Raw genomic sequence first — 13,991 nt, forward strand, 5'->3', positions numbered from 1 at the left:
AGGACCTTCCACCTACTCTAGCGGAGGTTTATCTTGGGGACATGGAAGGAGATGGGGTCGTTGAGGTATTGGGGTCCGGTGTTGTGGAGGGCCTTGTACACGTGCGTGAATAGCTTGAAAGTTATTCTTCTTTCAACAGGGAGCCATTGGAGGTCGCGAAGGTGTTGGTTGATGTGGTTGTGCCGTGGTATATCGAGGATTAGTCTGGCTGCGGCGTTCTGGACGGTCTGGAGTTTGCGGAGGAATTTTTTGTTGATTCCGGCGTAGAGGGCGTTGCCGTAGTCCAGTCTGCTGGTGATGAGTGTGTAGGTGACCATTTTCCTAGAGTCTGTGGGGGGGAGTGGAGGGGGGGGAGATCCACTTGAATATCTTGGGTAGTATGCAGAGGTTGTTGAAGCATGCGGAGGCGATGTGTTGATCTGGCGATTCATGCTGAGTGATGAGTCTAGTATGATGCCAAGATTACGTGCGTGGTCTGTTGGGTTTCTGAGGACGTGGGGCCACCAGGTGTCCTCCCATGCGGAGGGGGTGGAGCCGAGGATGAGGACTTCTGTTTTCTCCGAGTTGAGTTTCAGGCAGTTGTTCCTCATCCAGGTTGCAACGGCTTTCATCCCTTCTTGGAAATTGTGCCTGGTTATGTCGGGTTCCTTCGTAAGGGAGAGGATGAGCTGGGTGGCGTAGGAGACTATGTTGAGCTTGTGGTTTCTGATGATGTTTGCGAGGGGGGCTATGTAGACGTTGAAGAGGGTGGGTCTGATGGAGGATGCTTGGGGTACTCCACATCTGATCTCTGTCGGTTCTGAGAGGAAGGGCGGGAGTCTTATACTCTCTGTTCTGCCTGTGAGAAATGATCGTAGCCAGTCTAGGGCCTTTCCTTGGATGCTGGCGTCATGGAGTCTGGTGGCTAGTGTGCGGTGGGAGACAGTGTTGAAGGCTGCTGATAGGTCCAGAAGGATGAGGGCTGCTGTTTGGCCTTGGTTGAGGAGTGCACAGATGTCATCTTTGGCGTCGAGGAGGGCTGTCTCGGTGCTGTGGTTGCAGTGGAATCCGGATTGAGAGGTGACTAGAATGTTGTTGGTTTCGACGAAGTGTGCTAGTTGGGTGTTGACGCCTTTTCAATGACCTTGGCTTCGAAAGTGAGTAGTGAGATGGGCCTGAAGTTCTTGAGGTCCATCGGGTCTGCGTAGGGCTTCTTTAGGAGGGGGTTGACTTTGGCGCACTTCCAGTTGTCGGAGAATGTGGTGGTCTTGAGGGAGCAGTCGATTGTTCGGTGTAGCTCGGGTGCAATGGCAGTAGCGGCCCTGTGGAAGATGTGTGTCAGGCAGGGGGTCAGAAGTTCTCTGGAGTGGATGATCTTCGTGGTCTTTAGGGTGACTTCTGTTGTGAGTGAGGTCCAGGTAAGAAGGGTCTGTTGGGTGGCGTCGCTGGGGGTAGGCGTTGGGGCGGTGCAGAGGTCTGGGTTGTCTAACTTGTTGTAGAGCATCTTGATCTTGAGCTGAAAGAAGTAGCTGAGTCTGTTGCATAGTTCTTGTAGACGGAGTGTGCTTCCAGAGTTTTGCTGTTTCTCCATGTCTTTTCCAGTCATCGGCAGGAGCGTTTGGATTCTTGGATTGCCTTGGTGAACCAGTTAGTTTGTCACAATAAGCAAGGCCTACTTGCTTTTGCATAACTTTTAATTATAAACCGATGACCCCTCTATGGAATTTGATGTAACCTGCCCCAGTGAACCGATTAGGCCTTTAGCCGTTGACACTATTTACAACACAAGCCTGCTGAAGTGCACATAAGCTGGCAATCATCAGTCATACAATTATAAAATTACTAGTAAAAACAAAATGACAGATGGCTGAACAGCATACAAAACGTCTCAGTAGGGATTAAAAAGCATCATCTCTGTGAAACTCTATGCCAGGGTTTGTAAGAGTGGGTGACCAAAACCTACTATGGTAATCTGTGAGATTGTATGTAACCAAATACCTTTCTATAGGCAGTACCATTATCTGATAGCAAACCAGTGTTGGAGGCCTATTGGCTTTACCAGATCATTTTCATAATAAATACTCCAGGCCTACTGCTTTTGTAAAAACCTATCTGTAGGCTTTACTTCAGAGTAACAACAATCCACCCTCAAATACCTATTGACTTTAATATATTCTTTTCACTATCCATATGCCAGGCCTACTGCCTTTATCATAACTTTTCATAATAAATAATCGGGCCTAAAGCCTTTATCATTGTAACCACAACCAGTTTAGGCTGACTGTGCTTAGCATGAGCTTTTCCACAAGGCGACCATCAGGCATACAGTCATAAAAGTATGAATGTATTTATTTATATTTAGATTTACAGTTTGTTTTTTATAGGGTGAACTCGGCCCAAGCGCATTGGCATTTGAGCACCAGTTGCATTAAACGTTCTGTCAGATTATTTTTTTAAGGCACAGGGAGATTAAGTGATTTGCCAGAATCACAGAATGTTGAGTTTATACCGGGACTTGAATCTGATTCCATCGTTCGAAAGTCGGCAACTCTGGCTCTAATGCCCGAACCCTTCCCATGTATACCAAACTACAGTTGGCAAGGTAAAATACTCTCTCTCCTAAGAGGGCCTAGCAAGGACTCTGACAGTGCAAATCTTCTCTACCCACGGCTTGTCAGCACCAAAACTAGTCCCTACTACAATAATCTGAGATTCTATGTAACATCTGTAGGCAATACATTAGAGCAATAACAATCTGACCTTAATTGCCTATTGACTTTAACATATGCTGTTCGCAATAAACATGTCAGGCCTTCTCATTTATTGTAACTTTTCATTATTTTTTCATTTGTCTTTTAGAAAAAGAACGGCCCGGTCATTTTGGGATATGATTCCATAAAAATCTCGGTAGACTTCTCTTATGAAACAAACATCAAAAGAAAGTTTCCTAGCACAACGGCCCACGTTGCGACAGTGGGCTACCAACAATGGTCTACTAGATCCAGTGATCAAGAAAGTGCCAGTAGATGGTATGACCTATTAATATGCAGAGCTTGAAGACCTTAAATCCTTCTTGGTTGAGTTAGACAATAAAGCTATGTAAACCCCTGTTTTTGCTAACCACAATTATCTGGAAAAGTCGAGACGTCTGTTCGCATTATCGACCACACCGATGTGCATCAGACAAAACACTTGTGACAAAGCAAAGACTCTCAGATAGGGCAAGAGTAAATCATATCATCAAGACACTCTAGAAAGACAGAGACAAGCCCACGTCACTACTGCAGGGTAGCCATTTATAATGTTATCCCAGCAAAGCCATTTCTATTGCTTAGCATTAGTACCTGTTCACCGCAGTGTACTTTGTCCCCAGTCTCTCCTTAGGTTTAATGTGTCTCAGACCAGAGACTCAGGCCACAAGCTCTTGATTTTGGAGACTTAATCCACCAGTAGAATGTGGCGGAGACCAGTACACCCACTTAGATGCACATCAGAGCTTTATGGAAGCTAGGTTTTGGCCCTGTCGTGCCTAGTTTTATTTTGTACTGTTTACATAAGACGTTGAATTAGCCTGAACTTGACAGCTTGCGTCGTCTAGTTTAAAATATCATGCCACTCCCTGGTAGACTGCCTAGCGTCCCAGCACAGCAATGTAATCCCTACAATGTAACATGATCTTCCTACACCATGTTCATATTCCTCCTTACCTCTCCTCTATTTCTTTTCCCCAAATGCCTCTGGGCCCTGTATTTGTACTTGCCCCCTCTCCAACACCACTGCAAATCCCCCTAGATAAATATATTGCTCCAGGGCTGTGGCAGGTGTTAATCGGTATAAAGGCATAGGAGATATATCTGCTAGCGCACAGTTGATTCCTCGTTGAACCAAATTGTAGGAAGGTAGGATCCTTCTAGCATGGTTACCCCCACGTTTTTCCTGGGGTCAGTGTGTTTTTGACTAGTCTGACTTGGATCCTGCAAAGAAGGACCCCAGTCTCTGTGCTTCTTCATAAAATTGGACATGGTGAGTACTTAGGTGCACCCCAGATTGTCTACTGGTGTACCCTTGTAAGTCCTTAGTATATGGTACTAAGGTACCCAGGGCATAGGTACACCAGGGGTCCCCCATGGGCTGAAGCATGTATTATGCCACCCATGGGAGACCACTCAAATCGTGACTACAGGTCTGCAATTGCAGCCTGTGTAAGCTGGTGCTCGCACCACTTACGACAGATATACGTTTCCTTTTATCTGAGGTCACTGCACTTAAAACTAAAAAGGCACCCCTAAGGCAGGCCTTCCAATCCTGAAAGCAGGGTGCTCAGTTAGAAGTGTGAGGGTGTCCCTGCAAGGTTGTAAGTGCATCAGCCATTATGATACATAGAGTGGCCATGCATCATTACGCAATGTCTAACTCTAAACTGGCTGTAACAAACCCTGTCATGTTTGGTATCAAACATGTTGGAATCATACCCCAACACCATAAACGGTGTTGGGGTATGATTCCATGCACTGTAAATCTCCTTCGGGAGGCCCTCGGAGCTCCTGGTAACATTCTTCTAAACTCGGACAGCAAACTGTGGCAGCTGGTGACCAGAGACAGGATTCTGCCCTTCTGCTGCTGAGCCAAGCTTGAGCAGGGGAAGGCAGTACAATAGGTTTCCTGTCACAGGGAGGTGTGACCACCTCCCAGACAGGATTTAATGTATTGGGACACAGTGGGGGCACTTGCTAGCACCACTTGTCTGTTTTGAAGGGCACATTTGGTGCCCTCCTTACATACTCCATTTTGAACCCGTTCAGGGAGCTGTTGGCTCTCGCTCTGGCGCGAAACTTGACAAAGGACATGGGGGTATTCTCCCAACTGTTTAGCCCCTCCTGTGGGAGGGACCCCTGAATCGCCCCAACCCTTTCCTTAGGGTACTTTAGGGCTTACCTGTGGGTGGTTCCTTAGATTCGTCGTGGGACAAGATTCAGATCCTAAACCACTTCATCTTCAACCGTCTAGTCACTTTGGACTTTGCTTTGGGAACTGAGTCTACAACTGGGATGACTCCTGCTGCTCTTTGTCCTGCATGTCTTCTGCGCCTGTGCTCCATACAGGATCTTCACGAGGCCTGTGGTCATCCAAGATACCCGAATGAATCTCTCTTAAAGTGAAGGAGTCACTTCCCTGCATCTGCAGGCACCGCAGCGAAGCTGATTGGTCTGCTGTTCCAGAGCTCCTATGGACTCTGAAAGGTTCAGTAACACAGGTGGTGGTTCTACAACTCCCTCGAGACCTGCACTGATTTTCTCAGCAGGTTTGAAGCCAGTATCCCTCGTCGGAACTGCTGGAGGCAGTACCCCATGGCTTGTTGGTGCTTTGATGGACACCACCCCCCCCCTACCTTCTTGACATCCGACGTGGGACAGCTCGTGAACAGCTCCTGGTCTTCCAGAGCATCTCCTGGTCCGCACAGCTGTAGCTCCAAGGACACCGGCAACTCTCCTGCTTATCCGTCATCGGTGGGCATTCGTCTCCCGTGCCTCCTGGTCACTCCTGAGTGGCATAGACTCTGTACCCTCTGCTTGCAGGTACCTCATCTTGAATCCACCTTTGGGTTCCACCTGACTCTTTCACCTTCTTCGCCAGTGGCATCTTCACTGAAGTCCTCCATTGTGGTCTACGGCGGTTTCCAACATCACTTCGCACCTAAGCACCTGGCTTCCGTGGTGTAGGTATCCTGGTTCCTGGGGTATTTACAGGTGGGGTGACTTCCAACCTTCCATGTTCACGGGCTTCTTCATGGTCCTCTGGGAGGGGTCCTTCTTCAAAACTGCAACCGTGACTTACCCATTGACTTGTATTGAGCACGCAGTCGTGTTCTCACTCTGCACACGGCCTCTGTGGGGTTCCTAGATACTAACCTTGGGTGGTTCCTTGGATCCCCAGCTCATCTACGTCTTCTGAGTCCAGTCTCGACGTAGGTCGTGGTTCGCATTCCACTTTATTAGTATATGGTTTGGTCTTCCCCTGGAGACCACTGTGAATTTGTGCTACTTAAGTGTTCTATTACTAAAGTATTGTGTGTATTGTGATTATATCTCCGGGTAGGAGATATTGCAGTGTTAGTGGGTGTTTATAATAAATGCAAATTTTTATAACTACACTGTGTGGTTCTTTTTCACTTAACCTACACTATATGGTTAGTACTGGTAAAACAAGCGGCTTTACACTCCTTCTGATTGGGTGGAATCAGTCATAAGTAGTAGCTACACCAAAACCCCATAGAGTTATCCACCCTTTATTCCAACAACTGCACCGTCTTACTTCAAAACTCTCTACTCCACAACTTTATTAAAATCTAAGAGGGACCCTGAAGGTCAGCCAATGCGTGCCATCATGGCCAAATCAAAAAATGACTTTGCATCTAGGCCCTATCTCAATGTACAGATCCAAGGCAGAAGATAAAAATAACAGCTGGGCCCCAAAAATGTTATGTGCTCCGAATGCTCCATTTCCAGATGCAGGAATCTTTGCTTACCCAAATAGACTCTGATATTAATTCTTACATTCAGGGCAGAAGGGATCCCATATTGGAACCTCAGAAGTTGATAGTAGACACCACATCTGGAGTCCTCCGCCTTCCCGTCATGTAGACAGATCACTTGGTTTATCCTCTTTTGCAACTGGCCTACTTCTTGCCATGCGCCTGTGATCCGCTCCATTTCCCCCGATGTTCAAAGACTGTCCTCTCAATTTATACATACAATTGATGTGGCCTGGGACAGCAATATCTCAGTCCTTTGGTCACTGGGTGCTGCCTTGAAGGTGGCACATAGAAGTTTGAAGATATACCCACTGGTGTATTCTGCACCCATCTTGCACTGCACAGAAATACAAGTGGACGGGATGCCTCTAAATTGAATTAGGTAATTTAAGAGCTGGATAGTAACTGTTATGTTATCCTATTTGCAAAGCGCAATGGTTACTCCAATAGAGTGTCCCCGTGCTAAAATTTCACACTACACCGGAGGAACAGAGTCCGCTCCTAATGAACGAGAGATATTAAAATTGTCTGTAAATAGTTTCGGACCGTTCTTGTCTTAGCTCAGCATGAAGAGAGCTCCACAGTTTTGCGGCTTGATAGCTGAAGGAGCGACTTCCCATGCGAGCTCTGGTTATTCTGGGAACTGTAACCAGTGCGACACCTGCCATCCTCCGATGACGAGCAGGATGGTAAGGTTTAATCAGGGGGTTTAGATAACAGGGGCCCCTTGAGTTTATAATCCTGTGGCAAAAGCAAAGTGATTTAAAAGAGATTCTTTCCCTCATCAGGAGCCAATGAAGATGTCTCAGGGCAGAGCCTAGGGACATAAAGCAGCATTCTAGCCGAAGCATTCTGAATGCGTTGAAGAGCTCTCAGGCGGCCGTGGGAAGCCCCCACGAATATTACAATAAGTAGTCCAGCCTAGGTACTAATAAAGCTTGGACCACTGTCTTTTTGGCTACATCCAGGAGTAATCCAATGATTTTATGAAGCATCTTTAAGTTGCCAAGACAACTGCAAAAAAAACTGTGGAGCAGTTGTTCAATGACCACTCATTCAAATCCTTTCCAGATCTCTGATCAGAGTTTGTTCTGCAAAGCTCCTCTTAATGGTATTATCGTCCGCTTTCTCATTGCCTGAGATGCCCCTTTTGTCCACAATCTGGTACAGTGTCCAGCATACATGGAGTGTGTAAGTCTTCTGAGAATGCCATCCACCTCTTCTGGCAAACACTATTAGGCAAAGATTGTTCTCCGAAGATTGGCCCTCCCTTATTTTGAACAGTGACAAGTTGTGAGAGAATCAAAATTAAAATGTCTATACTTTAAATATTGCACTAATGGCACTGGACCCTGTTGAAATTGCGAAGAGTAGCACTGCTTTATTTGTGTTTTTTCAAAACAAAATTTGTATTGTATCCAAAATATAAGGATACAAACATTGTCAGAAAATATAGGCAAGAGGGTGCTCCTGTAATGAGAATTTAGCACAACAGAGCTTATTAACAAGTGACATATCCATTATAGACATATGCTGTGTTCTGCTTTCCGCGACTGAGATATCATATGTCAACGCACGGTTAGCCCATTCTGACTGCTGTAGGTGTGAGCGAAAAGACTGAAGCCTGGTATATGTGTTCCAGGAATGCCCAAAATTGCAACCGTACTGGTCACTGGTGTGGGATAGACAGCCAGTCACAGGTCAGTGGGGTCAGACACTCGCCCTCGGCACACCTGACGATACTGCAGAGTGTCAATGATGTGGAGGAGTTGTCATTCTCAAAACATCGATTGGTAGCCCCTTTACTTGCAGCAGCAAAAATATGTATCCTAAGGCCTTTGCATTAAGTGGCTTCACCCACACTAGGTGAGTGGCTGTTAGAACTTCACCCTTTGAGAGAGATCCTACCTGACAAGACAAAGCAGCCATCCTACACTACCTCACAGTCTGCACTGTTGACTCCGATACACCCAAAGTATAGATCGTACTTATGGGGATACGTCTGCTAGTCCTTTTGTGGGTCACATTCCTCTTATTCCTCCCAGGCTCAATGGACCATTCTCATAAAATGGAGCGTGCCGACTGCTGCCTGCTACATCCAGTTCTCTGTGACTTGCATTTAACATATTATGCACTCTAGTATTCAGGACCTCACATGCCGTCGTCAGACATGGTGTCCATTACAGAAGTATGGGAACCCTAAGAGATGCCCTGCCAATGTGGCCATGTGTTTGCTAAGTGTCTGAAGATCTAAAAACCTGTTTTACACAGACATACATACCGTGAACACTCAACCACCCCTCAACCCTAGGAGTTGGACACTAACATCCCCATAACTGGAGAAGAGGTAATGATCCTCTCTCAACGCACTGGTATGAGCACCTCGACTGGATAATAATCTTTACCCTCCCACCACTCATCCACTAACATATGGAAACGAGGACCCAGAGTCTACCGCACGACTATTAATAGCGTCTATCAAACCACCCGAGGATCATGGCTCGGTGGGAGTCCGTCTTTATAAAATACTGTTTTTTCTGAATCATTTACGTAAATTGGGCAGCACGAGTAGCAACTTCATTACGCTGTAACAAAAAAGAGTATTGAGGGCTTTTAGCTCATGCTGGCATCTAAGTGGTTTCTTGGAACCCTTGATGGGCTTTCTAATGGACTTTCATCAGTAGCTGATCTGATTGGAACGGCAGTCCACTCTTAGTCTTTAGGGATTTTATGCTCTATTTCATTTTAATTTCTTTGTCCTTTTAGTTCTCCACTGTCCAACAATCAATGTAAATTCATTGGACTTAGTTTTTAGCTCCCCTTCATTCTATGACCTTGGACTACATGTATTACATCAACGTAAGCAGTGTACCAGTCATGGCTGTGGATCTATTGTTTAAAAACCGTGTGCCTGGTCTGACTTTGGAAATTTAAAACCTCAAAAATAAAAGTTGGATAAAACAGAAAACGTCAAGATATGTGTCTGCATTATACCCACAGTGAAAGGTGTTACAAATTATATCAGACGTGCACAGCATTGTTCCACTTTGTATCATAAGTACAATGTATGGGTTGCAAATTGTGAGATTCCAGTGTGCCAGAGGTGCAAAGTATGGGTTATGTGTTGTATGAAATGTTGAGGATGAGTCTTGCATACTGTACACGTTGTGGCGTGGATTAAACAACTTAAAGAAGTGTGGTTGCACATCTAATATGCAGGGGGCATTTTTTGGCATTATAAGGCCTGCCACTGTCAAGCGCATGCTGCTTCTCATTAATGCACGGAGCAGTAACCCACGGTGATAGGCGATCGTGCCAGACACCTGCTATGTTCATTGTCGGTTTAACATAATGTAAGCATGCTCGAGCTCTTGAACTTTGCACTAATTAAATCGGATGTTCTGTCTTCTGATGTATACCCCTAGCCTCTTAGTCCAGGGACTCGTGTGTCCTATTTAGCCGCGTGATTTGATAATTAATAAATAGTGACATGCATCATAGCAGGAAATCTGTTGCGTTGGGTTTGGATTGCATCCGAGATTTCTAGTCCCTTTTGATTTTTTCCCCCTTCTAATTGGCCCTGCAATTCTTTCCTCCCCCAGGGCTCTTGTGCCTGCTGGAACACGGAGAAGAGTACACCTTTTCCCTGCCCTGCGCCTACGCCCGCTCAATTTTGACCGTTCCGTGGGTGGAGTTGGGAGGAAAAGTCAACGTGAATTGTGCGAAGACCGGTTATTCTGCAGCCATTACGTTTCACACCAAGCCTTTCTATGGAGGCAAGCTCCACAGGTAAGAGCCGCCATGATCGTGTTGTGGCGCAGTTTATGAATCCAGGAGTCCCGCAATAGGGAAAACTATCTCGGAGCTCGGATTGTATAACTTGCTATTAAGTTCAGTTTGTGACGAATAATAACTCAATAAGTGAATGGAATGCTTTTATACAGCATCGCCATCTTTAATCTGTTTACATTGTGGCGTTTTGTATGGAAACGGGATGTTGATTTATAATAATTATTTCATGAAAGCAACTAGTTTGAGTACGTGACAGCACAATTTGTAGTTAGGTTTATAACGTGTGTAGCAGGCCAGTATGTAACTTGTTTCCTCCTCTGGTCTAGTCGGGCAGTAACTGCTGGTTGTGGTGAGTCCAAGTGGACTTTGATTCAGAGAAGGTGATACTTGAATATTCTTTAGAGGACAGGGATGGAGGCAAAGGTTTTCTACTTCTTTGATACCCTGAACCTAAGTAGGAGGAAAGCTAACCCACCTCATATGGAAAGCTACATAGAATTATCCCCTTAGCTAATGAGGCTTTTCCGGTGGCGGCGGGCACCTACGGGTAGGAGTGGGCAGGCACACATTTATATATATATACAGTGGCGTAGCTAGAGCATGTGGCGCCCGGGGCTATCCCTCAGATTGCCGCCCCCCCACCCCCGGGGGGGGGGGGGGGGGGGAGGGCATGCACTTCAAAGAGGTCCGAGAGACACGTAGTATCGCCGCTAATAGTTACCTTGATCATGCAACTTACATGCACATACATGACACGGTCCAAGGCTACACAGTTGAATACAGCGGTGACTGGCAGTACAAAAGAGAACACACAGACTGCATGATCCATCTGGGGACTCATAAAAACCGCATGTGACATCCATCAGAGATCTGCGTGAACAATTACCTGGTAATCCCCTCAACACAATGCAAACATGCACATACATGACACTGTTCATGTAACCTTCATCTACAGCTGACATTAAATGACCATACATCTCTTCTTAGTCTTATAAGGACCAGTAAAACTCACTCTTTTCCAAATCTCTTTCTAAATATTATCACTTTCCATGTAATGTTCCTTTGATGGGAAGAGGAGGTTTCTGAGGTGGGAGTATCAGGCAAGTGATACTACTCAGGCTCCATATGTTCGAGCCTTCATGGAGGATCCCTCTTCATTACTACCTCCACCTGGCCCCGCAAACTGCCCTGCACTCCCTTACAGACTCCCTCCGTGCGTCCCTTCAGGGAGAATGCCTCTTCATTACTACCTCCACCTGACCCCGGACTCTGCAACGCACTCCCTTACAGGCTCCCTCTGTGCGAGCCTTCACGGAGAATCCCTCCATTACTACCTCCACCTGACCCCGGACTCTGCAACGCACTCCCTTACACGCTCCCTCAGTGTGAGCCTTCACGGAGAATCCCTCTTCATTACTACCTCCACCTGACCCCGGACTCTGCAACGCACTCCCTTACAGGCTCCTTCTGTGCAAGCCTTCAGGGAGAATCCCTCTTCATTACTACCTCCACCTGACCCCGGACTCTGCAACGCACTCCCTCACAGGCTCCCTCTGTGCGAGCCTTCATGGAGGATCCCTCTTCATTACTACCTCCACCTGACCCCGGACTCTGCAACGCACTCCCTTACAGGCTCCCTCTGTGCGAGCCTTCAGGGAGAATCCCTCTTCATTACTACCTCTACCTGACTCCGGACTCTGCAACGCACTCCCTTACAGGCTCCCTCTATGCAAGCCTTCAGGGAGAATCCCTCTTCATTACTACCTCCATCTGACCCCGGACTCAGCAACGCTCTCCCTTACAGGCTCCCTCTGTGCGAGCCTTCAGGGAGAATCCCTCTTCATTACTACCTCCACCTGACCCCTTACTCAGCAACGCACTCCCTTACAGGCTTGATTATCCACTACTCCTCTCTCCAGTGCACCTTATCTCACAGCTGACCTTGGGCCCCAGCCCCATATCAGGCACCATCGGGCTCCACTTTGCTTTTTCCCGGTAAAAACATTAGTAAAATCACCTTCAAACTTAAAACATTGAATATAGCAGTAAATATAATTAGCATGCACTTTAAAGTATTTTCCACAGTAGCCCTTATGACCCGACTGCTAATTAAATAAACAAAAACAGAAAGGCCATGACAGGGCCGGCTTTAGCGCTGATGCGAATTTTTGGCACCACACTAATAACCTCTTTCTCCGTAAATACCTTTACTACCACCTTCCAACAGTGCCCCTCATCCCTCCATGGCCCCCCTAGTGACCTCCTCCTCAGATTGCCTCACGCCACAAGTGCCCCTCATCTCCCCATAGCCCCTCCCCCTCATGACCTCCTCCTTGGACTCCCTCACTGCCACCATCCACCAGTGCCCCTTATCTCTCTGTAGCCTCTCCCCCTCATGACCTCCTCCTCAGAATCCCTCACTACCACCCTCCACCAGTGCTCCTCATCTCACCCTAGCTCCCCCTCCACACCATGACCTCTTCCTCGGATTCCCTCACTGTCACCCAGGGCACAAGTCCTAAAAAAAGAAGTGGGGGGACGCTGACGTCACAACAGCAAGTGATGTCACGAAAGGTGGCTTGCACCATCAGACTCATTGCCTCCCCTCGCTCACCCCTTAGATGCCATTGCATCAGAGAAGCCAGCGCGTGAGCAGCGTTCTGAATGAGCTCCGATCTCGCCCCAGAGAGGCCAAAGAGTAAATGTGTGGCTCCATTTGCTCCAGTAATTGAGCTCCCGTTAAAATAAATGAGGGGACGCCATCCACCCGACTCGAACCCTGCAGTCACCCTCCACCAGTGCCCCTCATCGCTCCACAGCCCCTCCAACTACCTCCTCCTCAGATTCCCTCACTGCCACCCTCCACCAGTGCCCCTCATCGCTCCGTAGCCCCTCTCTCATATGCATTTGTTGTTTAGCGCTACTCATATCAGTGTAGTGTGTCAGCACTTTACACCACAAACACAATTATACAGAGACAATGAATCATACAAGTATGTAAATCAGTCTACAGGGAATGTCACATAAGCCAATGAGGATTACAAGGTGTAGGAATCACATGTCATCCATACTGGTGGGCAGTATATTTTGAGAGGGTTTGGTCTGGGGAAACACAACCTTAGGATTTAAAGGAGTATTCCATGGGGGTCAGCTTTACTGATAAAAATGTATCTCTGCCCAAACATACTCATTTTAGCAACATTAGAATGATGAAAGACTGAGGAAGTTCTAACTATATTACAAAACAAATCTATACCATTCATGTTTGTATGCAGCTCTTTGGGCACGAACCCGGTGCCCTTGTAACCTGATCATACCGTAAAATAAATATCTAACCATGATATTAAAACTACAACTCCGACCATAGCAGGAACATTTATAATGTCAGCAGCTTTCATTTTTCACACTTACCAAGACTCCGAGTCACAGTGCTGCAGCTGGAGATATAAAGACTGTTGGCCATGGGCCTATGTAGTTTCTTGGAGTTTCTCACCCTTCTTGCTGCTGGCAATCGGGATATATTTCAGGTATGACCGTGAGAAAAGCTGCTATGTGGCACCGCTGTCTTGAGAACAGTGCTTGTGCCTTTTAAAGACACAGCACCTGCTCAAAGACTCACGCTGTGACGAGACACAACCTTCAGCGATCCTCCAGGACAGGGGCTAAGCAGGCAGGAAGTGTCGAGGTC

At 46.8% G+C, this 13,991-nt stretch overlaps 1 protein-coding gene across 2 annotated transcripts in view; it reads left to right on the forward strand.

Moving 5' to 3' along the window:
- Window positions 1–13,991, forward strand: part of OSBPL11 (oxysterol binding protein like 11) — a 305,858-nt gene that overhangs the window by 233,643 nt on the left and 58,224 nt on the right. For both annotated transcript variants that reach the window (XM_085647503.1, XM_085647504.1), the window contains exon 10: window positions 10,114–10,300. In XM_085647503.1, the coding sequence (XP_085503629.1) occupies window positions 10,114–10,300 (187 nt within the window). The remainder of the gene's footprint in view (window positions 1–10,113; window positions 10,301–13,991) is intronic.

Source organism: Triturus cristatus, chromosome 3_2, assembly GCF_964204655.1.
Source record: "Triturus cristatus chromosome 3_2, aTriCri1.1, whole genome shotgun sequence".
Taxonomy (NCBI): domain Eukaryota; kingdom Metazoa; phylum Chordata; class Amphibia; order Caudata; family Salamandridae; genus Triturus; species Triturus cristatus.